The following is a 27,307-nucleotide window of genomic DNA, read 5'->3' as shown; positions in this document are numbered from 1 at the left end:
GGGTGGCACACCAAAACTAAAACCCATAATTTCAGGTTTTTATTATATTATTGCAATAAAAAGGTCAGGGGAAAACTATCAAAAAGACTTAAGGACATGGCTACTGATATACTTTGGTGTATTGTGTAATATTTGATGTTACTAATGATTTAATGTTCATAGTCCATGATCCATAGTCCATAGTCCTGGCTGTGCATTTGGGATGAAATGCATAATTGATGCTACAACAATCTAACGATATACTGGCAAGCGGGATGGCCAGTGGGGTGGCCAACAAATTTAGAGGGGGGGCCGTGGCCACCCCTGGCCACCCCCTAGTGGCGCCACTGCCTATAAATGCCCTGAAAATCTGACAGAATGACTGTGAATGCTCTGGTTTCGAATGAACGGACGTTCCCAGTATAAATGGATTGGGTGTCGAGCACCGTCAAGGCAGCCTTAGAGTTAACTGAGACACTATTATGGCGGAAGATTTTGCTAGCAACTTATTGGTTCTTTTTTTTTTTTAAGACATTGACACCTCTTTAAAACGATATCTCGATTCTTGCAGGAGCATATCGATAACCTTTTGGGATACAAAGTATCACGATATATCACCATTTCGATATTTTGTCACAGCCGTACTTTGGTTGCCCCTTAGTGGCTCTTTGGGCTAAATACTGCAAGCATGATTTTATTGTGAATGATTCCTTTTATTTAATGAAGGACATTTTGGCTCATTTCAATTCATATTATTCCTATGCAACATTTATTTTCTAAAATTTCAGTTGAATTTGTTCTCTTAAGTTTCAGAATTTTTTTGTTTTGTTTGGAAAACCTTAAAGTTATTACATTTATCATAACCATCACAATACAATTAGCAATGACACGTTAATTGCACGACCTCATATATCGGAATCTGTTTTATATCTGTATCGGATTTTCAGAGTTGGAGAATATCTGGATATTGGTTATCGGTTAAAAAGTTATTATCGGACAACTCTATTATAAACTGTTGAATTTAAGAGTTTTTAGTATGGTCGACTGTTTTGGATGGTATCCTCATTCTGTTTTTGTGTGTGTGTGGGTGGTTTACAAAGTGAAAATCTGCAACTCAGCAGCCTGTTTTTAAATCAGAAGTATACCTAAATTTCAGGTGTTTTAATCCATTTCATTTGCTATCCTTTCAGGGTATTTTCTCCAGACGCTGTTCCCACCAACTCAGCGCTACTTCCAGGGTTGCATGCAAGCAATTGTGGTGGATGACCAAACGGCTGATTTACATGCAGTGGAGAAAGGCACAGTGGGAGCATTTGAGAACGTCAGCCTGGACATGTGTGCCATTATGGATAGGTAAGCCTTATAGTTCTCTAGCATGAAGACAGTGTTTAATTGGTGTAATTTAGTCAGTCAGATAGCAACAAAAATGTCCCAAAAAAGTGTCACTTTTCTTTCTAATTTGGAGGATTTTCATACATAGATGATTAAAGATTCAAAGGACAGTCCAAATCCGGCAACAAACAAATGATTAACAATGCATTTTACTTCAAAGTAGTGGGAGAAAAAAAAACATGCTCTTTGGAGATGCTGAAGTCTTAGGGGCCAGGTCATATGGGGTCGTAAACAACAGACAGGACGGAGAAACTCACACATTGTAGATGTTATAACAAAACATCAAACAGCCACTGAGACGGGAAAACGTACAAAGGTAGGACTTGAGGTCAGGGACAGAAGATTGAGGGGATTCCCTGTAGAAAAATGAGGCAGAAAGAATCAGCAATGAAAGATCAATCCATGGAAGAGTGTTGTAGTGAAGGGGAACAAACTTTAGTGGCAAATCTCCTGATCAGTGTTGTTTTAGACAGCCCTTTTGATTGTCGTCTTAGTCTTTTGGACGAAAATACTTAAGTCTTCGTCAAATTTTTGTCATTTCAAAATACGTCTGTCTTCGTCTAGTTTTAGTTAACGAAAACACAGACAAATTTCGGCTAGTTTTAGTCGACAATTATCGTATTTTCCGCACTATATGGGACATCGGAGTATAAGGTGCACCTTCAATGAAGGGGCTATTCAAAGACCTAATAGTATATATTGACAGGGCATGGGGCGCGGGGCCGATTAATAGGGGGCTTATCTCAATCAAAGCTGGCAGAGTGGAAACACAAAGAGCTTTTTACATTGCAAATTCTTGTGATTAAATGCTTAAATCCCTGATTTCTTTATAGATGTGGACGTAAAACAGTCTCGATTCCTGGTTAAAAGACCAAAGAACCGAGCAGTTAGCATTTAGTTCACGTAAATATGTCAAATGTGCTGCTAGTGTTTAAGTCACTGTGGCGCCGCCTGATCACCACAAAAAGCTTTTTATGTCAAAATTCTTGTGAATAAATGAGTAAATCTCTGAATTCTTCATAGGTATGAATGTAAAACAGTCTCGATTCTTTGTTAAAAGAGCAACGAACAGGGCAGTTAGCATTTATTTTACGTAAATGTCGAATGTGCTGCTAGTCTTTAAGCCACTGTGGCGCCGCCTTACCACCACAGAGCTTTTTACTTTAAAATTGCTTGTGAAAATAGGCTTAAATCTAGAGCTGTCCCGACTAGTCGACATAGTCGACGTCATCGATGACGTAAATCCGTCGACGAGCACAACATCCCGTCGACGGTTAATGAAGGGTTAAAAAAATATATGCGTGGAAAGTTAAAATGTCGGATGCTCTGTTTGCAAGCGGGGGAAGCGGCACAAAGCCAAAAAAAGCGCACCAGAGTGTCCAAAACATTGCCTTATTTCAAAGAAACAAAGGAGAGTACACTCTTCTGTCCTGTCTCTTCAATGCCAAGCTTGGCTGCACGTCGGCCGTGAATGAACACCTCAAGCGCCTTCACGCAGTTTGTAATTTTTTTATTTATTTTTTTTGTACACCAGAGGGTGCTGTCGCCTTACTAAATAATAATGTTTCATTGACAATGGGCCTATAAGTGCTATTAGTATTGTTCTTAATGCTAATTGAAAGGTTTATTTCATGTTATGGTTTATTTTATGGTATAGAAAATTAGGTTAAAATAAGAAAAGGTTATAAATATATACAGTATATACAGTGATTGCACTCAAGGGAGAGATTGTCAATGATAAGGTAATAAGGTAAAGGCAATTCATATAGGCAATTCATTGATATATAAATAAGGTTTAAAAGGAAAAAGGTGAAAAGTTTTTGTTAATTTCTAATTGTGTTGCTTTATTTGTGTGTACCGTAGCTCTTACAGTGTGTTTACATCAAGGATGGAATAAAAGTTGTAAACCATCAGTTTAAGAGACCATCTTTTCAATCGGGATGTTACACTAGTTAATTCTATCAGCATTTGAACTCATTGTTTATTTGTGATTTATTATTGGTATTTACGTGTTTATTTGTACTTTAATAAATAATTTGAGTGTTCCAATATGTTTTTTGTGAATTGATAAGCGTCAACAAAAATTTCATTGCTAAATTAGTTAAAAAAAAAAAAAAAAAAAAAATTAATTATTAGATTAGTCGACTAATCGTAAAAATTGTCGGCTGACTAATCGGGAGAAAATTAGTCGTTTGGGACAGCCCTACTTAAATCCCTGAATTCTTAATAGATATGGAAGTAAAACAGTCTCGATTCTTCGTTAAAAGACCAAAGAACCGAGCAGTTAGCATTTAGTTTACGTAAATATGTCGAATGTGCTGCTAGTCTTTAAGCCACTGTGGCGCCGCCTTACCACCACACAGCTTTATACTTTAAAAATTCTTGTGAATAAAGGCTTAAATCCCTGAATTCTTAATAGATATGAGCGTAAAACAGTCTTGATTCTTGGTTAAAAGCAAAAAAAAAAAAAAAAAAAAACATGCCGTTAGCATTTATTTTACCTAAATATTTTGAATTATGACGCCAATGCCGTAGCGTTTTTTTTTTTTTTTTCACGTTTCAAAATGCATGCATGGTACGAAAAATATAATAATTACCTTGAATCCGAGAAAAAAATAATTCCTGAGACAATCCCTCCTGTTTGTACGCGTACTTTTTCAACATAAATCTGGCGTTAGATCGCTGCATGTGTTTGAGAATAACTGCGACCGACTGAAGCGGAGCGTGGGACAACGGCCCCCTACTTGAAGGCGTGGCGCAGTGTCTGGGGATGGTGTCGCGTCAATATCATTATGAAGTCTATGGCCTATTTTAAAACTGTTTTCATACATAAGGCACACCACAACATAAGGCGCAGTAGTAGTAGTTGTTGGGGTTGCATTATGCATCCACTAGATGAAGCTGCGTTAAAGGGAATGTTATGCCATCATTAACTAATATTGATCCATATACAAGGCGCACTATCGGCTTTTGAGAAAATTGAAGGATTTTTGGTGAGCCTTATAGTACGGAAAATACGGGAATAAAAATGTTTTCGTCTGTAAACTTCAAAAGTTATAGTCCATGAATAAATAAATAAAAGATTTCCAACAATTTCGAATGAACATTGACAGACGAGCACATAATTGTAAAGTCTCCAAAGACATCACCATCTACAAGATGAAAATACACACTCAGCAGGAAAACAGAACATTATTTTCCATTACAGAGATCCATTCGTATATCGTGCTCCAAACTCCGCACCCTCAGTGTGTAGCAGAATGTTTGTAAATTAAAAAAAAAAAAAAATACAGTATTTAATTTGAAAATATTGATATATGCATGTATACGTGTCCAAATCATTGTTTCATTTGATATGTATCTAACTTATGTCATAATTATTACATTAGGGTTTGTACATTATCAAAATATACATACTGGTATACTGTACATGTTTTTTTTTTTTTTTAATTCATACTTTGAAGGGAAAAAACATACTTAAATCTGAATAAATACATTGAACACACCCAAAAAAATCTCAATATTTTTTTTTCTTATGCAAATAAGCTCCGCCTCTACTTCACGACTTTTCAAACTATTAACATTAACTGCGAAAAACGAGGGATCCCTGTATTTAAACTCACCTGGGCGCCACAAACTATGTAAAAAGTTTCTTCCAAGAGTTTAAGACGACACTAACCACGCTAGATGCTAACGCTAACGCGAACGTTATGCTTACAAGAACGCTTACAGAACAAGAAAGCCCGCAAAACAGTTTGCTGAAGACATGTCAATAAAGCACATGGATTACTTGGCTTTCTTGTGTACCGTCTTCAGAAGAGGTTTCCTCCTGGGATGACAGCCACGCACACCAATTTGATGTAGAGTGCGGCGTATGGTCTGAGCACTAACAGGCTGACCCCCCACCTCTTCAATCTCTGCAGCAATGCTGACAGCACTCCTGTAATGAGTCACATGACATTTTAGAGGGAAAACGACAAGCAGTACTCAATTTGGACATTTAAGGATGTACGTAGTTTCTATGGGGTGTACTCCATTTTTTTGCCAGGGGTTTAGATATGAATGGCTATATTTTGAGTTATTTTGAGGGGAAAATAAATGACCTCTATTACATAAGCTGCACACAGACTACTTTTCATTGGGTGAAAGTGTCATTTTGTCAGTGTTGTCCCATGAAAAGATATAAATATCTGCAGAAATGTGAGGGGTGTACTCACTTTTGTGATACACAGTATATACGTAAAATGTTGTAAGATTAGTCACTATTTTGTAAGGGCATACGTCACTTTTTGTAAGATTGCCAACGGCCTCGGGTTGACAATTATGCACATTGTGAACTTATGACGGAAACTACAGCGAATTTTCATCCCGTTCTCGTCTCGCCAGATAAAAACTGGCATCCGTTTCGTTACGTTTTTGTCTCCCAAGACACGTTTTTAGCTCACGAAAAAAATAGTTTGTTGCCGAAACATTTTCATTGTCATCATTGATGAAAACAACACTGGTCTTGATGAGTGAGTGAGTCATCAAGCGACCACAACGATGATTCGAATTTTTGGATTTTTTTTTTTTTTGTCCGTTTATTTAACCAATCGCTTGAGCACACAGTTTTTGCGACTCGGTAAGAGCCATTAAGAACCTAGACCTGTGAAGTTACTGAAAAGGGGTTTCTGAGAATGGATCTGCTTTTTTTGCGGGGAGCGTGACATTTTTGTATCCATTTTCCAGGACCTCATTCTCCTCTTTGTCATACAGGGCCATGCTCTTCATTTTTATCTTGCTTGTTCAGGGCAATGTCATTGTCAAAGCTTTGCCTCCTTTAAACTTGTATTCTTTTAAGTGCTTACATAAGGGGGAACTCATGTTAAACATTTTGTTGCCACAGCAAAAAAAAGAATGAGAAGTGTAAAAGTAAGAGTGTTTTTAATGGAAACTGCGATCAATGAGGATGTTTTATGGTCGTCGGAGCTCTTTTTTTTATTACATTATATTGTAATTTATTCCCCGGAGTTGGAAATGGTTGGGATCATTTTATAGATAAACATGGATTTAACAGCAGGATTCTTTATTTAAATGTTAATGTAGTGAAAAGACCTCCAGCTAAATGCAAGTAAATGTTGAACTTTCTCTGAAACTCATTTACAGTGTTATATAACAATGTTTGTGTTTAATTTGAAACTTAAGTTTGTTGCTTTGTCAAATTTATGACACACAATGCATCCTAAAAACTTATTTCTATCCTCGCCTCTGCTGTAGATGTATGCCTAATCATTGCGAACATGGCGGTCGCTGTAAACAGACATGGGACAATTTCAGCTGCACTTGTGATGGAACAGGATACACTGGCGCTACCTGTCACACATGTAAGTATGTATATGGTTTTGTATCTTCATCCAGACATAGGATTTGTACAGTGGTATGAAAATTATCTGAACCTTTTGGAACTTCTCACATTTCTGCATAAAATCACCATCAAATGTAATCAGACGTTTGTCAAAATCACACAGATGAAAAAAGTTTCTACTTTAACTAAAACCATCCAAACATGTATAGGTTTTCATATTTTAATGAGGAAAGTATGCAAACGATGACAGAAGAGGGAAAAATAAGTAAGTGAACTATCACATTTAGTATTTCGTGGCCCCCCCGTCAATCAGACGCTTCCTGTAGCTGCAGATCAGTCTGGCACATCGATCAGGACTAATCTTGACCCATTCTTCTCGACAGAACTGCTGTAGTTCAGTCAGATTCCTGGGATTTCTGGCATGAATCACTGTCTTTAGGTCATGCCACAGCATCTCAATGGGGTTCAAGTCTGGACTCTGACTTGGATACTTCAGAACGTGTATTTTGTTCTTCTGAAACCATTCTAAAGTTGATTTACTTCTGTGTTTTGGATCATTGTCTTGTTGCAGCATCCATCCTCTTTTTAGCTTTAACTGTCTGACAGACAGCCTCAGTTTTCCTGCAAAACATCCTGATATACATTTGAATTCATTCTTCCATTAAAGATTGCAATTTATCCAGGACCTGAGGTAGCAAAACAGCCCCAAATCATGATGCTCCCTCCACCATGCTTCACGGTGGGGATGAGGTGTTTATGTTGGTGAGCTGTTCCATTTATCCTCCACACATGACGTTGTGTATTACTCCCAAACAATTCAACTTTGGTTTCCTCAGTCAACAAAATATTTTGCCAAAACTTCTGTGGAGTGTCCAAGTGCCTTTTTCGGAACATCAAACAAGCAGCAATGTTTTATTTAGACAGTAGTGGTTTCCTCCGTGGAGTCCTCCCATGAACACTATTCTTGACCATAGTTTTACATATAGTTGATATGTGCACATAGATATTGGAGTGTGCCAGTGATTTCTGTAAGTCTTTAGCAGACACTCAAGGGTTCTTTTTTTACCTCTGAGTATTCTGCGCTGAACTCTTGGCGTCATCTTTGGTGGACGGCCACTCCTTGGGAGAAAAGCAACACTGCCAAACTCTCTCCATTTGTAGACAACTTCTCTGACTGTCGATTGATGAACATCCAGACTTTTAGAGATGGTTTTGTATCCTTTCACAGCTTTATACTAATCAACAATCCTTGACTGCAGGTCTTCAGACAGCTCTATTATTTTGACAGAGCCATGATGCACATCAGACAATGCTTCTCATCGAGACAATTCTTACCAGGTGTGTGATTTATAGTGGGCAGGGCAGCTTTAAACCACTCAGCAGTGATTGAGCACACGCCTGACTTAAATTGTTTGGTAAAAATTGTTTTCAATTGCACTTTGTCTCCTGAGGCAGAGGGTTCACTTATTTTCCCCCTTTCTGTCTTTGTTTGCACACTATCCTCATTAAAATATGAAAACCTAAAAATGTTTGGGTGGTTTTAGTGAAAGCTGACACTTTTTTGACATCTGTGTGATTTTGACAAAGATTAGATCACATCTAATGGTGATTTTATGCAGATATGTGAGAAATTCCTCAAAGGTTCAGATACTTTTTCATACCACTATACGTTCTTACAGTATCTGTGTGTGCTTGTTTAGTTTGGCCTTTTGAACAAGTCATTCATCCGACCAAAGCCTCAATTCTCTGCAGAAGGAATGAACGTTTAGCATTTGGTATACATTTTGGTTTTGGGGTTTTGTGCGATTTGCATACCTAAATTCTTTGAGTAACTGCCTTTCACATGAAAATCATTTATACTGGTATTTTCGTTCCTCTATGAGGCCGAGTTTCCACTCTAATATACAGTATATCGAATAAGTCGATTGCCTCTTGGCAATAACATACTATGTAAGACCGAAAACCACTTCAATAAGTAGGGAATTCAAGGATAACAAATAAGAAAAGACAGAACGGAAAAAAATAAAGCGTGAACCATCATAGAAAAAATATAAAAAGGAAAACATTGCCTCCATCATGAAGGTTTCACTCCAAGAAACACTCCCACATCTCTGGTAATAACTCTTCCGCTCATCCGTGTCCTCCGTTCGTGTTCGGGTCTCATCACAACATACCATCAATATGTGTGTCATAAAGATTGCTAGACTGTGTGGGGCTCACCAACACTTGAAAGGCCCTGAAGAGAGGCTTGAAAACACTCCAGATGTTCTTGTGGCGGAATGGGGAGAAAACTGATTTCCTGCAACACGATAAATATTTAATCCACAATAATATTTATGCTAATATTTAGTCCACCGTTACAGTTGTTGATAGTGTCATAAGGGCACTTTGAACTCCTACTACCATAGACTTCATAACCTATTGACATGACACGGGAAATGGGGCTGATTCGTAGGGGGCCTATTTTCAAAAACTTCAAATATTTACAAAACCAAAACTGTTACCGACCTAAAACCAAAACAGGCACCTACCTTAGCCATATATGAGTCTCCATGAGCAGCGGACTCAAAAAAATTCAAAGTCGTTCCCTTATATAAATCCCGATTTTTTTTTATTCTTATATTTTTTATATCAATATAACACAATTTAAAATGGCTATAAAAGTCTGATTTTACACTAGATGCACATAAATCACCAAATGCAGAGATAATCACCTATATTTTCAAGATCAATAACAATATTTAACATATCATAAGTTTTTGACCAAAATAGCAACTTTTTATTCATTTATTTACTGCTTTTTTAGTTTTCAACAGCTAATAAATCACTCAATTTAACATCACCAACTAAATACTTGAGGAAAAAATGCAGAATCACTTATTAATAATATGTAAATAGATTAATAATAAATTCTATATACAATCACAACTTATTATAGAAAAGAATAGCCCTTTATTATCATTATACACAATATACTGACATTGATTAAAAAATGAATGAATAAAAAAAGTAATCACTACGAAATCTGAGTTTCAAAAAATTGTTATTCGATATTTTCTGCGTCGTATATGGTATACTGGGGGCGGGTTTCAATAAGCTTCGGCTTCTCCCGTCTGCCCTTTTCTTTTCGGGTTGAATTAATTGTAAACACATATAAATGCTGTATGTTTGTTCGGATTTGTCATGCCAGAAGGGAAATAAATAAATAAATAAATACTGTTCGCGAAAGAGGTTAGCGGCCGACTGGTGTAAAAGGAGCTTTTCTGGCGAAAATTCTTGTGAATAAATGCTTAAATCCCCGAATTCTTCATAGCTATGGATGTAAAACAGTCTCGATTCTTGGTTAAAAGCAAAGAAACCGTGCAGTTAGCGTTTATTTTACGTATATTGACGAAGTACAATGCTACTATGTTAGCGAAAGAGGCTAGCGGCCGCCTGGTGTAAAAGGAGCTTTTCTGGTGAAAATTATTGTGATTAAAATGCTTAAATCCCCGAATTCTTCATAGATATGGATGCAAAACAGTCTCGGTTCTTGGTTAAAAGCAAAGAAACCATACAGTTAGCGTTTATTTTACGTATATTGACGAAGTACAATGCTACTATGTGATTGAAAGAGGTGAGCGGCCGCCTGGCAGAAACAGAGCTTTTTTGGGAAAAATTCTTGTGAATAAATGCTTAAATCCCCAAATTCTTCATAGGTGTGGACGTAAAAACAGTCTCGATTCTTGGTTAAAAGAAAAGAAATCATGCAGTTAGCGTTTATTTTACATATATTGACAAAGTACAATGCTACTATTTTAGCGAAAGAGGCTAGCAGCCGCCAGGCGTAAAAGGAGCTTTTACTGGTTAAAATTCTTGTAAATAAATGCTTAAATCCCCGACTTCTTCATAGATGCGGATGTAAAACAGTCTCGATTCTTGGTTAAAAGCAAAGAAACCGTGCTGTTAGAGTTTATTTTATGTATATTGATGAAGCACAATGCTAGTATGTTAGCGAATGAGGCTAGCGGGCGCCTGGCGTAAAGAGCTTTTCTGGCAAAAATTTTTGTGAATGAATGCTTAAATCCCCGAATTCTTCACAGATATGCACATAAAACTATCTCAATTCTTGGTTAAAAGTAAACTATGAGGCTAGTCAGTTGCGAAAATTAGCCACCTCCATGTGTAAACAAAGAAGAAAATTCCTGCGAATAAATGCTTCAATCACGCATGCATGGTACAAAAATTATAATATTTACCTTGAATCCTCGAACAAATCGCTCCTGAGACACTCCTGTTTGTATGCGGTACAACTTTCGTAGTTAAATCCAATGGTAAATAAATCCAAGTTTAAATCAGACATGAGCGTGTGCCGTGTTTGGCTATTGGCTATTACTAAATGAAGCTCAGCCCCCTCTGATAAGGCGTCGCGCAAAGAATGACGAAGTGACACGTCAATAGTGATGATGTTTATGCAACTACATTAAAGTCATTGTATCCTTATTTCTGCTTTTCCTAGCTATCTATGAGCCATCGTGTGAGGCCTATAAGCATTTGGGCCGGTCCACTGACACTTACTGGATAGACCCTGATGGCAGTGGACCTCTGGGACCCTTCAAAGTAAACTGCAACATGACAGGTATGTACATACTTATGTGATCTTTCTTCAAAATGCATTCAACACTCAAAAGGCTCTGGGTAAGAAAAGTGCCATTTTCAGCCAATGTGGGACAAATGACCCATACCCATGTACCAGTAGGGGGAGTCTAAGCAGCTAAACATGTAACCCTCTCCATCCCAGTGGCGTACCGCGCGCAACACATCACTTTTGCTCATTAATATTCACGACGTTAGCAACTGTTGCTAGGGGGGTCAAATTCATGTTCGTCCCTCATGCTAGATGCATGTAGATAGTGTACGAACGAGATGTATACTGAGCTAAACCTACCAATTCTGTCCGAAAATGATGTCCCTGGTGCCAAATTCACTGGTAAAGATGTGGAAGATACAAATGTTCAGCTAAGGAGATGGCTTGAGTGTCGAGGGGTGAAAAAGACGGGAAAAAGAGCCGACCTGATCCAGGGGTAGCTTTTTTATCGACACCTTTTTCTTGTGAGCATTGCCTTACGCCACTGACAATGACATTCTCCTGTTTTAATAAGCTATCCTTTCCACCACCATATGGCCTGTCTTTCTTATGTATTATATCCTATGGTTCTTACGACTCGTTCTTGGGGACAATTTACATTGCTATATATTGAAGTAGTGTGTGTTTGGGCGTTGTTTAGTTTTTGTTTTTTGTTACTGAGGCAAACGGAGTGGGAAATTTTGCCCAACTCATCGTAAAAGGGGCGCTTGGAGTCATATCAGTCGTGTTATCAGTTGGATTTCGGGCCGGTGTTCCTTATAGAACAGGACGTTCCGCCATTTTTTCAGGACCTTCAAGAAGAACTGATTGCGGGATTTGGTGTTGCAGACTGAAGGAATTCGGCCCCCGGCCAAGCCGCGGAAACGGCGACAGCCGAACGAAATGGTGTTCCGCTGGCACTGCTCCCGAACGAAATGGTGTTCCGCTGGCACTGCTACCGCTAGTCGGCCGGGAGGGGCAAAGTCCCACGCCTTCACTCCAGTGTTAACCCTTTGTGCTGACTCCATTTTGAACGGTACAAAGGACGCTGACCGAAAACAGGTTGATAATTTATTCATCGACAATGGTCAGAAACAAGGCAAAAACAGATGATAAAGAGACAATGCTGGATCCAGGGTCTGCAAAACAACAGCTGCATAGGAATGTTCCAGAGACGCAACAGTTGTTGTCTAAATGTTCCGTCTTTTGAAAGCTCTCATGGGGGCGGGCCGTGGGCAGGGAAAAGCGTGTGAAAAAGGAAGAAGGGTACATGTAGGATTGTCTTTTGTTGATTGGACAGAAGGATTTGGGAGTTACTGTTGTCCGGGCATCGAGGATGTGGATTCTGCCCCCTCATTGTCAAAGGGGGGGCTCTTGGAGTCTTGTCAGTTGTGTTATCAGTTGGATATCGGGTGTTCTCCGATGCTACTTGTTTTAGGACAGAACACCCTGCTCTTTGTCCTGGAGTGCCCGGGAGAACTGATTGCAGGAGTTGGTATGTCAATCTTGCTCATGACGCACGTTGGGCTTCTGTGATAAAATATGGCGTTGTGTATCTTTTATGGCCTCTATTCTGCTTCTTTTCATTAAACTATTGTATAGGTGCAATTTATTTTATATTAGGTGTGTTGGAGTAATACAGTCCTACAGTAAATATGAGAAACGATAATATTCCTTGATTGATTATATTAAGTGTGTTAGAGTAATGCAAACAGTTATATGGTGTGGGCGAGAAAGGTAACTATTCCCTTCAAGACGTGGGCTTGTAGATGTCTTGCCTATCACCTGGTTGTCAGTGTCAATCTTGCTCAGTCAGCTGCATGACGCACCCGTTGGGCTTCCATGATCAGAAGGTGTTATATATCTCTTATGCCCTATGTCAAATATATTCTGCTTGTTTTCCTTCAACTATGATATAAATTCTATTTTATATTGGGTACGTTACAGTAATACAAACAAACAATAAATACCAGAAAAGTTACTATTCCCTGATTGATTATATTAAGTGTGTTAGAGTAATACAAACAGTCGAACACTAAATTCGAGAAAATATACTATTCCCTTCACTTATACTGCGGTGCGCTCTATATACGAAAACAGCTTTAAAATAGGCCATTCTTTGAAGGTGCGCCTTATACTCTGATGCACCTTATACTGTGGAAAATACGGTAATATGAATCAGAAATAAGATCATACATAGCACTGCACATGACGGAATAAGAAAATGTCAACCCGCTTACAAACACGAGTGACACTTTTATCAAAACATTCACCTGGCTGCCCTCGAGCGTGAATGCGCACATACACACAGCAGAATAATTAGATAGCCTGGCACGGCTCAGCGCACAGGAGGAGGAAAGGGGACACTTTGTGTAAAATGTCACTGCACTCCGTTGGCTAACCCCTTAGTCACACGGAATTGCACTCGCATACATACACCTCAGTATGTTAAGTTTCACTTTCCCCTTTCATCGACACACACCTTTAAGACCTGAAATACAGCCACACACACACAGCGCCACATACCTATCTTGAGTGGCAGTATGAGTAAGCAGGAACGTGTCTTGAGTGACGGGCTCATGCTACCCAAGAACTGAAGTGTCTATTAAACCCTGTGGTCTCTGAAGTGTAACTTCCATGAGTCGGAGGGAAATTTACTCTTGTGGCAGGCAAACTGTCATTCACTCTCTGTGTACACTATTCCATGTATTCCAAGTCGAGATTTGCCCTTGTAGTCTCCTTGATTAAAGAGGAATGGTGATATTGTACTACAACCCCTAGCAAAAAGTATGGAATCACCGGTCTCGGACGAGCATTCACACAGATATTTTATCATGTAGAACAAACTCACATAAAAAAGCTTGAAAAAGTGATGAAATAGTTCAAAAGTGCAACTCTTTAGCATTCAGAAACACAAAAATAAATGAATAAAAAACAATGTTACTTTTATAGAGCAAGTGCAGGGAAATATATATGAAGTCACTCCATTCTGAGGAAAAATATATGGAATCATTAGAAACAAACAAAGAAATACCAATCAAAACACATCTCTAGTATTTAGTTGCACCACCTCTGGCTTTTATGACAGCTTGCAGTCTCTGAGGCATGGACTTGATGAGTATTCTTCATCAATTTGGTGCCAAGTCTCTTTGATTGCAGTTGCCAGATCATCCTTGCAGGTCGGAGCCTTGCTGTGGACCATTTTTTTCAATTTCCACCACAGGTTTTCAATACGGTTGAGATATGGGCTATTTGCAGGCCATGACATTGACAGGATGAGTCTTTCTCCAAGGAATGCTTTAGCAGGTTTAGCTCTGTGTCATGATGTATTGTCATCTTGGAAAATGACACACATATTTTCAATTGAAGGGATAAGAAAGCTGTTTAAAATTTCAATATAAACTTATGCATTTATTCGAGATTTAACCACAGCCATCTCCCCAGTGTCTTTGCCTGACATGCATCACCTTATTATCAAGGACTGAGGGAATTTTGATGTTTTCTTCAGGCAGTCATCTTTGTAAATCTCACTGGAACAGCACCAAACAAAAGTTCCAGCATCGTCACCTTGTCCAATGCAGATTCTTGACTCATCACTGAAAATAACTTTCACCCAGTCATCCACAGTCTATGATTGCCTCTCCTTAGCCCATTGCAGTCTTGTTCTTTTCTGTTTGTGTCAGTGTTGGTTTCATATTAGCTTTCCTGTATGAAAATCCCATTTCCTTTAGGTGATTTTGCTCAGTTATGTCTCATACCTTGACTCCAGCTTCCTCCTATTTCTTTTTCATTTGTCTTGTCTCTGGCCTTTAGTTGTTTGTCATGACTTTTTGATGTCTTCCTCGGTCTACCAGTATGCTTAACTTTAACAACCTTGCCATGCTGTTTGTACTTGGTCTAGCTAATTGTGAACAGCCCACATCTTTGGCAACCATACGTGTAGCGTTACCTTCTTCAAGAAGTTGGATAATCCTCTCCTTGGTCTCAAGAGACGTTTCTCTTGTTGGAGCCATGATTCTTGTGAATCCACTTCGCCCAGCAGCCCCTCCAAGGTGTGATAACTGCACTGTTTTTAACTGCTGACTAACGAGCAGATCTAATCTGAGGCAGGGGCCCAATTAAGGGAAGGAAATTGACTGGGTGTGTCTGTATTTTCTACTCAAAATTGAATAATTCCATATATTTTTTTCTCAGAATGGAGTGATTCTATATTTTCCTGCACCTGCTCTATAAAAGTAAAATTTACTGACCACCACAATGTTTTTTATTCATTTCTTTTAGTGTTTTTGAATGCCAAGGAGTTGCACTTTTGAACTAATTCATTATTTTTTTCAAGCTTTTTATCTGAGTTTGTTCTACATAATAAAATGTCTGAGTGAGTGCTCGTTCGAGACTGGTGATTCCATACTTTTCGCTAAGGGTTGTATATTAGGTATATCTACAGTTGTGGTCAAAAGTTTACATACACTTGTGAAGAACATAATGTCATGGCTCTCTTGAGTTTCCAGTTATTTCTACAACTCTGATTTTTCTCCGATAGAGTGACTGGAACAGATACTTCTTTGTCACAAAAAGCATTCATGAAGTTTGGTTGTTTTATGACTTTATTATGGGTTAACAGAAAAAGTGATCAAATCTGCTGGATCAAAAATATACATACATGGATCTGAAAAAGCAAATCATTGACTTGAACAAGTCAGGAAAGTCACTTGGAGCCATTTCAAAGCAGCTGCAGGTCCCAAGAGCAACAGTGCAAACAATTGTTTGTAAATATAAAGTGCATGGCACTGTTTTGTCACTGCCACGATCAGGAAGAAAACGCAACCTATCACCTGCTGCTGAGAGAAAATTGGTCAGGAGGGTGAAGATTCAACCGAGAATCAACAAAAAGCAGAACTGCCAAGAATTAGAAGCTGCTGGAACACAGGTGTCAGTGTCCACAGTCAAGCATGTTTTGCATCTCCATGGACTGAGAGGCTGCCGTGCAAGAAGGAAGCCCTTGCTCCAAAAGCGGCACCTTAAGGCTCGACTGAAGTTTGCTGCTGATCACATGGACAAAGATAAGACCTTCTGGAGGAAAGTTCTGTGGTCAGACGAAACAAAAATCGAGCTGTTTGGCCACAATGCCCAGCAATATGTTTGGAGGAGAAAAGGTGAGGTCTTTAACCCCAAGTACACCATGCCTACCGTCAAGCACGGTGGTGGTAGTATTATGCTGTGGGGCTGTTTTGCTGCCAATGGAACTGGTGCTTTACAGAGAGTAAATGGGATCATGAAGAAGGAGGATTACCTTCAAATTCTTCAAGATAACCTAACGTCATCAGCCCGAAGATTGGGTCTTGGGCGCAATTGGGTGTTCCAACAGGACAATGACCCCAAACACACATCAAAAGTGGTAATGGAATGGCTCGAATGTCCTTCCCAAAGTCCTGACTTAAACCCCATTGAGAACTTGTGGACAATGCTGAAGAAACAAGTCCATGCCAGAAAGCCATCAAATTTAACTGAACTGCACCAATTCTGTCAAGAGGAGTGGTCAAAGATTCCAGAAGCTTGCCAGAAGCTTGTGGATGGCTACCAAAAGCGCCTAATTGAAGTTAAAATGGCCAAGGGACATGTTACCAAATATTAGTGCTGCTGTATGTATATTTTTGACCCAGCAGATTTGATCACTTTTTTCTGTTCACCCATAATAAAGTCATAAAAGAACCAAACTTCATGAATTTTTTTTGTGACAAAGAAGTATCTTTTCCAATCACTCTATCAGAGAAAAATCAGAGTTGTAGAAATAACTGGAAACTCAAGAGAGCCATGACATTATGTTCTTCAAAAGTGTATGTAAACTTTTGACCACAACTGTACGTATCTGCCTAGTTTTTAGCTAAACTTTTCCATCTGTGCAATACACATTTTGTGCAATTGTGTGACTTTTTGTGCAGAGGATAAAGTATGGACAGTAGTCATGAGCAACCTTCCACCGAAAACCACAGTGACCGGATCCAGTAGAGAGAGACGCACCATCCTCCAAGTCAACTACAGTGCCTCTCTTGACCAGGTACAACAAACCCACAGACCTAATGTCGTCTCTTTTCAATGCGTAACATAACACCGTTTTACATCACATTGCGACGTAAAAAATAATGGGGACTTCCGTCGAAATAGTTTTTAATACTATATTAAACTATGAATTATTTTCAAAAGTTGTATATTATAGATGAGTAACTAACCAGTGTTGTTTTTGGCAGCCCGTTTAGTTTTCATCTGTCTTTTGGACGATAAAACTTATTACTCTTAGTCATATTTTAATACTCTTGGAATGTGTTTCTTTGTCTACTTTAAGGGTGTGACAAAATATTGAAATGGTGATATATCGTGATATTTTGTATCCCAAAAGGTTATCGATATGCTCCTGCCAAGAATCGAGATATCGTTTTAAAAAGGTGGCAATGTTTTAAAAAAAAAAAAGAAAAAAGAGACCAACAAGTTGCTCCCAAAATCTTCCACCATAAAGTGTCTCAGGTAACTCTATGGCTGCCACTGACAGTGCTCGACACCCAATTCATTTAGACTGGGAACGTTTGTTCATTCGAAATAGGGCTGCAGCTATTGATTACTTAGTCGATTAATCGATGAAATATTTAGTTCGAATAATCGAGTAATTGGATAAGGGACATAAAAAATTAAAATACCTGAGCTGAGCCTCACACGGTATATTAAAAAAAAAAGGATCTACAGTGCCCTCCGTAATTATTGGCACCCTGGTTAAGATGTGTTTTTTAGCTTCTAATATTTTTTTTTTAATTCAAATAATATGGGACCTTAATGGAAAAAAAGAGAAAAATCCAACCTTCAATACAAGTGCATTTATTCCGTGGGGGAAAAAAATCCCACGTATTTGACATCAAATAATGTGTGTCGCAATTATTAGCACCCCTGGTGTTAATACTTTGTACAACCCCCTTTTGCCAACAAAACAAGGTCTGGGGACAGAGATGGCCATTGGAGGAGCTTGATTTTGTGTCTGGTGAACCATTTCTGTGTAGATTTGGCCATAGGGTCATTGTCTTGCTGAAAGACTCAGTGACGACCCATCTTCAGCTTTCGGGCAGAGGGCAACAGATTTTGATTTAAAATGTCCTGGTATTTCAAAGCATTCATGATGCCATGCACCCTAACAAGGTTCCCAGGGCCTTTGGAAGCGAAACAGCCCCACAGCATCACTGACCCACTCCCATACTTCACAGTGGGTATGAGGTGCTTTTAAGCATGCGCATCTTTCACCCAGGCTTCAGCTGGGACCGTGTGCTTTGGTCAGATGAGACCAAGATTGAGCTTTTTGGAACCAAACACTCTAAGTGGGTCTGGCGTGCCACGAAAGATGCACGATAAAATAAATAATGCAAACTGGTTAAACTTGAGACGAGCTGAGATCTGTCATGACAAAACATCGCTTCAATGATATCTGCCGCCATCTAGCGTCGTGAATGGGTGTAATGTCTAGCACTAGAAAACCCAGCAAAGGCCGAATCAGCCTTTCCCCAAGACAAATACTCCTAATATTCCCAAGCAATGGCCGATTTGGCCTCTCCTCCAGAAATACCCAGAGCTGGCGAAAATGACCCAAGTGCTTTTGAATTAGCAAGTCGTTGTCTGACACACAGCTACCATTCATATGTAAATACAACCCCTAGACATACATTGTGTTGGTATGCAGCCCAAACGGAGAGGAACACACCACGGTTGAACTATTCATATGATAGTTTGTGTCAGTTCAAGTAAAGCTACATTTATTTATGGGGTTTACACTTTTTAACCCACTTCTCCTATACTCCACACACAACAACAGAAAAAAATGTGTACATTGTTTTGAAAAAAAACAGAAAAAAATGTGTACATTGTTTAAAAAAAAAAAAAAGCGTTGTAGAACTGCAATTTGAGTGTAACAGAATGAATTTGTGTCGTGAGAAGGGGGAAGGGACCTGTTCGGTGTCCTGAGGAGGGGGTAGAGATCTGTCGTGGAGGTGAAGCTCACCAGTTTGGTGTCATAGTACCTTCAACTACATTTTAGAAATAGAAACAATTTTTAAAAAATGCAAGTTGGTACAAGAAAATTTGTGAAAACATTTGAGAAAAACAGTAACAGACTGAATTTATGAGGTGAGAAGGGGGAAGGGACCGGCCCCGAAAAGTTGCTTTGAACGCACTGAAACAATGACTGAATGTCCTAATAGTCCTAATTTATTATGAAGGTTGTATGTACTGTACAGTGTTGTTAATCTTACTTTAAAAAGTAGTTACATACTCAATTACTTTTTGGGAGAAGTAACTCAGTCACCTCATTGTAAGAATAATTAGTTGTTCAGCAAAGGAACTGATGTTACTTTGCATGTTATACACGATTACATTACATCTTCTAGAACATCTTTCACATCAACGATGTTAATGTTAACTGATTGAACTGACCCCCCCCCCCCCAAAAGAATAAAAAATAAAAAATGTGTGCAAAACCCCATTAATGTAGCTTGACTTGAACTGACACAAACTCACAGGAATAGTTGAACTGTGGTGTGTTCCCCTCCGTTTGGGCTGCGAACCAACACAATATATGTCGAGTGGTTGCATTTCCATATGAATTGCTCTTGACTGTCGGACAACGACTTGCCAATTCAAAAGCACTTGGGTCATTTTGGCCACCTCTGGGTTTTTCCGGGGTAGAGGCCAAATCGGCCATTGCTTGGGACTATTAGGAGTGCAAGAATTCTCTGGGACTTCTAGTGCTAGGCTGCGAATATGAGACGACCCCCACTTTTTCAGTCTTATTTCATTGCAAAAAGCACCATCTTATATTCGGGCCAATACGGTATTTTATTTTATATTATTATTATTTTTTAAATTTTATTTACTTTTGTTCCGTGAAGAATCCAGAAAGGGTTATTTGATTGTGGCTTTCTGAAAAACAATAATTTTTTACATTTAGGCACTCCTGCAATCGTCACACTTTTTCTTTTACAAGCTGACCCCGGCCCCTCAACAGAGAAGGGAAAAGTTATGTGGCCCTCACAGGAAAAAGTTTGGGGACCCCTGCTGTAAACGCTACAATATTAGCTCGTCTGTCCATGTTATATCGGTGGAAAATTTGTTTTTTTTATCATTTATTTTGGGAGTGAAAGTTTTGAATTAGACTAAAATATTGATTGAACGTTGTAGTATTATCATCCAAGACTTAGATGAAAATTAAAAGGGCTTCCGAAACCGTCACCGCTGTAAGTAAAAAAAATAGTCCCAGAGTTTAGGTGGCCGATTGCATTAGCCTAATGCTAACGTGAATGCTGTGCTAACGCTATGAGTTACATTTAATGTGTGATGATCACTCAGCACAGATCTTTAAAGGCTAAATTAACATTGCGTATTCTAAGAAAAGAAATCTACCCATGTGTGTAAGCATGAATGGAGATTGGAGATGACACACTGATGAGTCCGAAAGGGAGGGGAGCGGCATAATACGTCACGAATGACATAACCGGACACTGCTAGGATGCAGGCTAACTACACATAAAATGCCACACATTGCGCACATGTGATGGAAACTATTGCGCATTTTCGTCTCATTGTCGTCTCGTCAGAAGAGAAATGGCAGTCTTCTGGTTATGTTTTGGTCTCCCAAACCACGTTGGTATCTCATTCAAAGTGTTCACTGACGAAACATTTTCGTTCTCATCATCGTTGACGAAAACAACACTGACACTAACATTAAAGTAAAGCCAATTGAACCAACACGTTACTTTACTCTGGATTCCCTTAAGAATATTGCAAGATTGAGAAACTAATCTCAAAACATCATAGATTGAAAGACAAATCAAATTAAAACAAACTTTGAGCTGTTAGTTTTGCACCTGGTGATTTACATATCATATTTGCAAAAAGTTAAGTGGTTAATGTTTTGCACCTGCAGAGCGGTGCCTTCAGATTTCCTAATGAGTTTCATTTTCCTCTGCACAGTGATAATTGGCTACTTTTTGGGATCGTGACGAAAGTTTAATTTGTAAGCAAGCATACAGAGGAAAATAGAGCTCGGGTAATGGTTTCTCATGTGTTAGTGTGCAAATCATGTGTGGTTTAATGTTATTTTGGAATACAGTTATTTTGTACGCCTTAAGGTACTGTATTATAAAATAGCAAATTGCTCGTCCAGTTCTCTGTGATGCCTGAAGATTCACACAATACATGGTTCATGTAACTATGGTAACGGCGGTGCTGATAACCTGCCATCATAAAGCCCCTTAAACCTTTGTTCAAATCTCTCGTCAATGATGGCTAATTTAGGCATGCGAGCTATGGTTTGGCTGAAAGCGATAGAACACTTGGGAACTGGCATCACATGCAAATATCGAATTTACTACCAGCCACAAAGGAAGTGGCGGCTGATCATTCTGCTGACACTTAGATGGGCTGTCAGCCGATCCTTCAAACACGAAGTTGAGCCTGGGTTTCAGTACATGAGGTGTGACCTACTGAATTTAACATTGGACTTTTTCGTCTGTTTTATTTGAGATTATTAAGTATGATGTATAATAAAGACTTTTGTTAATAATAATAATACCTGCATCACTGGTGTCTGCTTAAAATTATGTTTGTAGGGACGATTTAACAGCATAACCTGCATGTACACTTTTTACTGGGACGGGACATTAATAAGACCAAACATATTTGGTGAATGGGGATCAGGGCTACATTAATTGATAGGCTAAATGATTAATGCAAAATAAATCCGTATTGACCTATACTAACTTTCACGCTGCAAATTTATAACGTCTTAATCAGATTTTTTTTCTTAAATCTAGTCAAATAATTTTGTCCATCTTTTTTTGAGTGTTAAAGGCGAGTTAACAGATTAATGCGTCACATTCTTCCACTTTAAGTAAATATTACTATTTGTTTGTATTGAGCCCATATATCTGAAAGTTGGTCATCGTTCACCTAAGTCAAGAAAAAAAAAAATTCAAATCATGTTTTGGACAATATTCTTGAATTAAGAACATTTCTGACAAACAAGTTTTTTCTTTTACGATTAAATATACGAACCTTTTTGCTTAAAATAAGTCTGTTAAGCTTATTTTCAGCTTGCTGTTTTTCTTATTTCAAGAAATCTCAGTGAGTAAAATCGACTTGAAGCACTGTAGCAGTAGCAAAATTAGTGGAGTTTTCCCCATCTCCACAACATTGACGTCTTTTTACATTGCTTACAGTGGTTGCTGCTGGTGGCAAAAAAAAAAACTTTGAATATCCCTCGTCTTTAAAGGGGGCGGGGCAGGCGGCATGTTGTGTTTCTGTCTGGATGTGAGTGTGTGTGTGTGTGTGTGGGGGGGGGGGGGGGTCAAGTCATCAGCCAATCAAACATGCGTTTCAGGGGAAAAAGGGTCTGGCACGTTCAACAAGTGAAAAGGGGTCAGTGTAAATGAACATAATGAAAGTACTGTAATTGATTTAATAATGGTAGGATCAATTCTATCCTTACAACATATAGGAAGACAATCTTATTTGACCTATATAACTGAAGTCATCATATAATGCAAATAAGGTTGCTTAAAAGTTGGTGGGGATAATTTGAGCATCCTGAAAAGTTGGTAGTGTTATCTCCCTACCGTCCCTATGCAAACCTACGCCCTTGGTTTGACATTTGATTTCAAACTTCTGTCATGACGTCAAGCATCAGACGGAGCTTCCGTCAAAGATAAAGTCCTCTGGTTTAAAACGGCTAATCTGCGCCAGCATCAGTGTTATTTTCGCCAATGATGACTATAACGAAAATATTTCGTCGACGAACAATTTTTCATGACGATGACGATAACGAGCTAAAAAAGTGTCATGGGAGCTGAAAACGACACGAATGCCAGCTTTTGTCTGACAGGATGAGAACTAGACAAAAATGTGCCATAGTTTCCATCACTAGTTCACAACGTGTGACATTTTATGTGTAGTTAGGCTGCATCATCGCAGTGTCTGGTTGTGTCACTCATGTGACGTGCTGAGGAAACCCAACAGGAAATCGGGCATTTTGGATTAAATGTGTATATCGAGTTACAGGGTGCATATCTGAGACACTGGCACCTAGGGATTTGGTTGGATTCTCCTTAAAATTAGTGAGACTGTTCATGAGACATATGAGATCTTAAGTTCATTTAATAGTGAGTTTTCATTCACGGGCCTAAAGTCAGTGAGCTAAAGTCGACCATTTTTTTTAGCAACATGCCAAATTCAGTAAGTGAATAATAACTCCCTGATACAAGGTTCAGTCTTTTTCATATCTGGCATGTATGAGCGGTATCCCAGCCTGAACACGACTGCATTCAAATATTACCCATTAGGCCTGGTGTCCCCCTGCCAGGAACAGGAAATGCACTTTTTTTTACTAGACAGGCTCCTCCTCCAAGGGGAAAAAAATCAATTGACCTCAAACCTTCATCAGCCTTAAGTCTTAAGACATGTGTTCAGGTGCCTGATGAAAAATATTGAGGTTTCGTTGAAGCAGAAGGGTCCAAACAGAAAAGTGAAAAAGACCGTTGCCATTTTTTCTCGCCACAAAGTTTGAACAGTCATAACTTGGCAGACATACAATATATCTGAGCTAAACTTATCGTGCATGGTGAGAGTCGTACCCTGAAGGGTCCTGTAGGGTCATTTGCATCAACCCAATAGCACCAACTAGTGGCAAAAGAAAGTCAGTCATTTTACTAATGCATGTCCAGTTTTTTAGTGTGGTCATTGTAGTTACAAGACTTAGAATAATACATTTTAAGGCCCATGTCCCCATGTCTCTATTTGTTGCCGTGACGACCCGTTGTTCGCCTTAAAAAGGAAGTAGATTTCTTCAGGAACTAAGGCAGCTTATAGAGCCACACAATTCGGCAAACTTGTTGGAATTGCCCCAATTAGAACATTCATTTTGGTTTTGAATAAGGGCGTGGCTTGACAGCTCACTGGCACCTCCTTTTTTGTAGGATCCTCTTCAATAGGGGTTTTTCCTCCTAGGCGTGTGAATGTATTTCTCATCCCGCCCCAAAAAGACGAGTTTCGAGCATGTTAGGTTTTCATTAGATGATGAGAGGGTGAAGATCTGCCACCACCTTGACAAGCGTGCCGCCTGAGTTGCGTGAGGTCAGAGTTGCACCAAACCTGTTCAGTCCTGCTTGCAAAGGTGCGAGCCAGGTTAATTTTGGTGCTTAAAACTGATCCTACCGTAATGTAGTTCTATACTATTAATCCAACATTGTTTAACTACGAATGCAAACATAAATGTTATCCTAGCCCCCTGATGACCATGTTATCAAAAACAGAAGTTTCGACAAAATATAAGGCATAATTTGCTACCAAATTGTCAAAGCGAATTTTCTGTTCCAACAGAAATGCTCTGATAGGGACAAAAGATCCCTTTAATTATGCTCTCCCTTGTTACTCCTGTCGTTTCACCTTCCAAGCAAACCTAATTAAAACTGTACAGCTCCTTTCATCACTCCACCGCTAACAAATGGCTTTAACTTGAAATAGACCTACCTGATAGCATGAACACCAAATTATCCATGCTCATTTTGTTTGCAGGTAGCTGCCATCACCACCAGTGCAGAACACTGTGAGCAGCAGATCACATACAGTTGCCGTATGTCCAGACTGCTCAACACTCCAGGTATGGTGCAGCTGACAGTGGAACTTTTGTGTATGCATCATGTTTTCATGTCAAGAAGAGGTTTTGGAATTGAAAGAGTTGAGATCCTTGCAAGCCGCCCGTTCAGTTGTATTTAGCACAAACTGGCTGGATGCTATCAATTGCCAACCATAGTTAAATTGAGTCTAATTACATTCATTTTCATTTCATTTGTCTGGATATTGGCAACAGTATAAAATACTCAGCTCTGAATCAGTTTGATTTAGAATTAGCGAGTTGGTGTGGCTTGTATAGAAGATAATAATGGTTGACTGTTGAAGGAGCCGGACCCGCGCTGGCGCCGCTCCAATAACCCGGGCCGGCGAGACTCCGACAACCCGGCCAGAAGGTTAAAGTCTGTGCGTTCACCTTAGTTTTAACCCCTTATACTGACTCCATTTTGAAAGCTGGGAAAAGGCTTCGAAGCACAAGTTGACAATTTATTCAGGTCGACAGCGATCATACAACACAGAGGGACCCAGGCTAGGATTGAGGGTCACCATATCACAAGTCAACAAAAGATTCCAGAGAAAAAATGACAACGATTAGGTAAACATTGTCTTTTTGAAGGCTCTCACGGGGCGGGCTGTGGGCAGAAGAAGGATGTGTTTGGGCACTGTTTAGGATTATTGTCTGTTTGTGGATTGGACAGGAGGATTCGGGAGTTACTGTTGTCAGGGCAACGAGGTTTGTGGATTTTGCCACCTCAGCGTCAAAGGGGCTCTTGGAGTCTAATCAGTCATGTTATCAGTTGGATATCGGGTGTTCTCTGGTGTTGCTTGTGTTGGGACAGAGCGTCCCACCATTTGTTCTGGACTGTCCAGGAGAACTGATTGCAAGAGTTGGTGGTGAAGACATAGGCTTTTCAGAGTCAATCTTGCTCAGTCAGTTGCATGATGACCACGTTGGGCTTCCGTGATGAGAAGGTGTCATGTATCTCTTATGCTTTATATTCTGCTTGTTTTTCTTAAATAAGTATAAATACTATTTATTTTATTTTGGGTGTGTTAGAGTAATACAAACAGTCAAACAGTAGATATGAGAAACAATACTATTCTTTGATTATATTAAGTCTGTTAGAATAATGCAAACAGTTAGAAGGTATTATCTCTTTCACTGCGTATTAGGTAGTTTAATCCAGGTTCTGTGTTGTCTTTGTGCAGTGAAGTGGTGATTTAATTCTTGGAAGGCTGCTGTTTTCAGTGTTTGTTTTGCTCTGTTAGAAAAAAAAACTTGGAATTAGTATAATATCTTATTTAATATATTTTGTGCATAACAATCTTTAACAAGCATCCTGTCAGATCCACTTTCCTCGCTCACACGGTTGTAAACAAGAATCCACACAGGCATCACAACCGTGCACACAAAGGCCCACTGTAGGGAATTGCTTCATAAAGACAAAACACAGCAATTAGAGGGACCGGGAGGACAGTGTGTTTGCTTGCAGCGTGTCTGAATATCTCTGTTCCTGATAGAGTAGGTCAAAAGAAATATTGATAGATGTGTTTTCTTGCGTGAACTTTACACTTTCCAATTAACCTCCATTCCATAAAGGTATTAAAGCACACATGCACACTATATTAATGGGATACTCTCCGAGTCTCATACACGTACACGCAAGGGTGAAGGTGTGGTCTAAACATTAATAGGGACGATATACAGTATCAGCATGCTAGGGATGGGACATCAATAGGCAAGGCAAACTTATTTATATAGCACAATTCAACGCAAGGCAATTCAAAGTGCTTTACATCACCTGAAGATCTTAAGAATCACATTAATCGAAATAGGAAATAAAATTATACATAAGAATCACATTTGAAGGGAATATGTACCGTTTTCGCACACACCATGTAATTGTTTGCATTAGTTTAACACATTCATCGAACTATAGTTTGGCAGACTTCACTCCGTGCCCTTGAACACAGTAAAGTGAATCACCTTATCGGCGCTCATGAGGGGGAAAAGGAAAAATTGTACCGTTTCTTGTTGGCACCGTCTAACTGTTTGCATTACTCGAACACACATAATATAATTAATCAGGGAATAGTATAATTTCTCATATTTACTGTAGGACTGCACTACTCTAACACACCTAATATAAAATAAATAGCACACCATAGTTTAAAGAAGCAGAAAAGATACACAACGCCATCTTATCACAGAAGCTCAACGTGTGCATCACGAGCAAGATTGACGCACCAACTCTGGCAATCAGGACAAAGACCAGCGCGCTTTGTCCCAAAACAAGTAGCGCCAGACGGGGATAACAAAGTTGATAGCGGGC

At 39.1% G+C, this 27,307-nt stretch overlaps 1 protein-coding gene across 2 annotated transcripts in view; it reads left to right on the top strand.

The window, feature by feature from the left end:
• The window catches only part of cntnap2a (contactin associated protein 2a), a 674,074-nt gene that overhangs the window by 415,017 nt on the left and 231,750 nt on the right, over positions 1-27,307 (top strand). For both annotated transcript variants that reach the window (XM_057824376.1, XM_057824377.1), the window contains 5 exons: positions 1,170-1,332; positions 6,628-6,734; positions 11,214-11,333; positions 17,261-17,376; positions 24,918-25,002. In XM_057824376.1, the coding sequence (XP_057680359.1) occupies positions 1,170-1,332; positions 6,628-6,734; positions 11,214-11,333; positions 17,261-17,376; positions 24,918-25,002 (591 nt within the window). The remainder of the gene's footprint in view (positions 1-1,169; positions 1,333-6,627; positions 6,735-11,213; positions 11,334-17,260; positions 17,377-24,917; positions 25,003-27,307) is intronic.

The sequence above is a fragment of the Corythoichthys intestinalis genome, chromosome 20 (assembly GCF_030265065.1).
Source record: "Corythoichthys intestinalis isolate RoL2023-P3 chromosome 20, ASM3026506v1, whole genome shotgun sequence".
Lineage (NCBI taxonomy): Eukaryota > Metazoa > Chordata > Actinopteri > Syngnathiformes > Syngnathidae > Corythoichthys > Corythoichthys intestinalis.
This window is presented reverse-complemented; position numbering and strand designations above follow the sequence as displayed.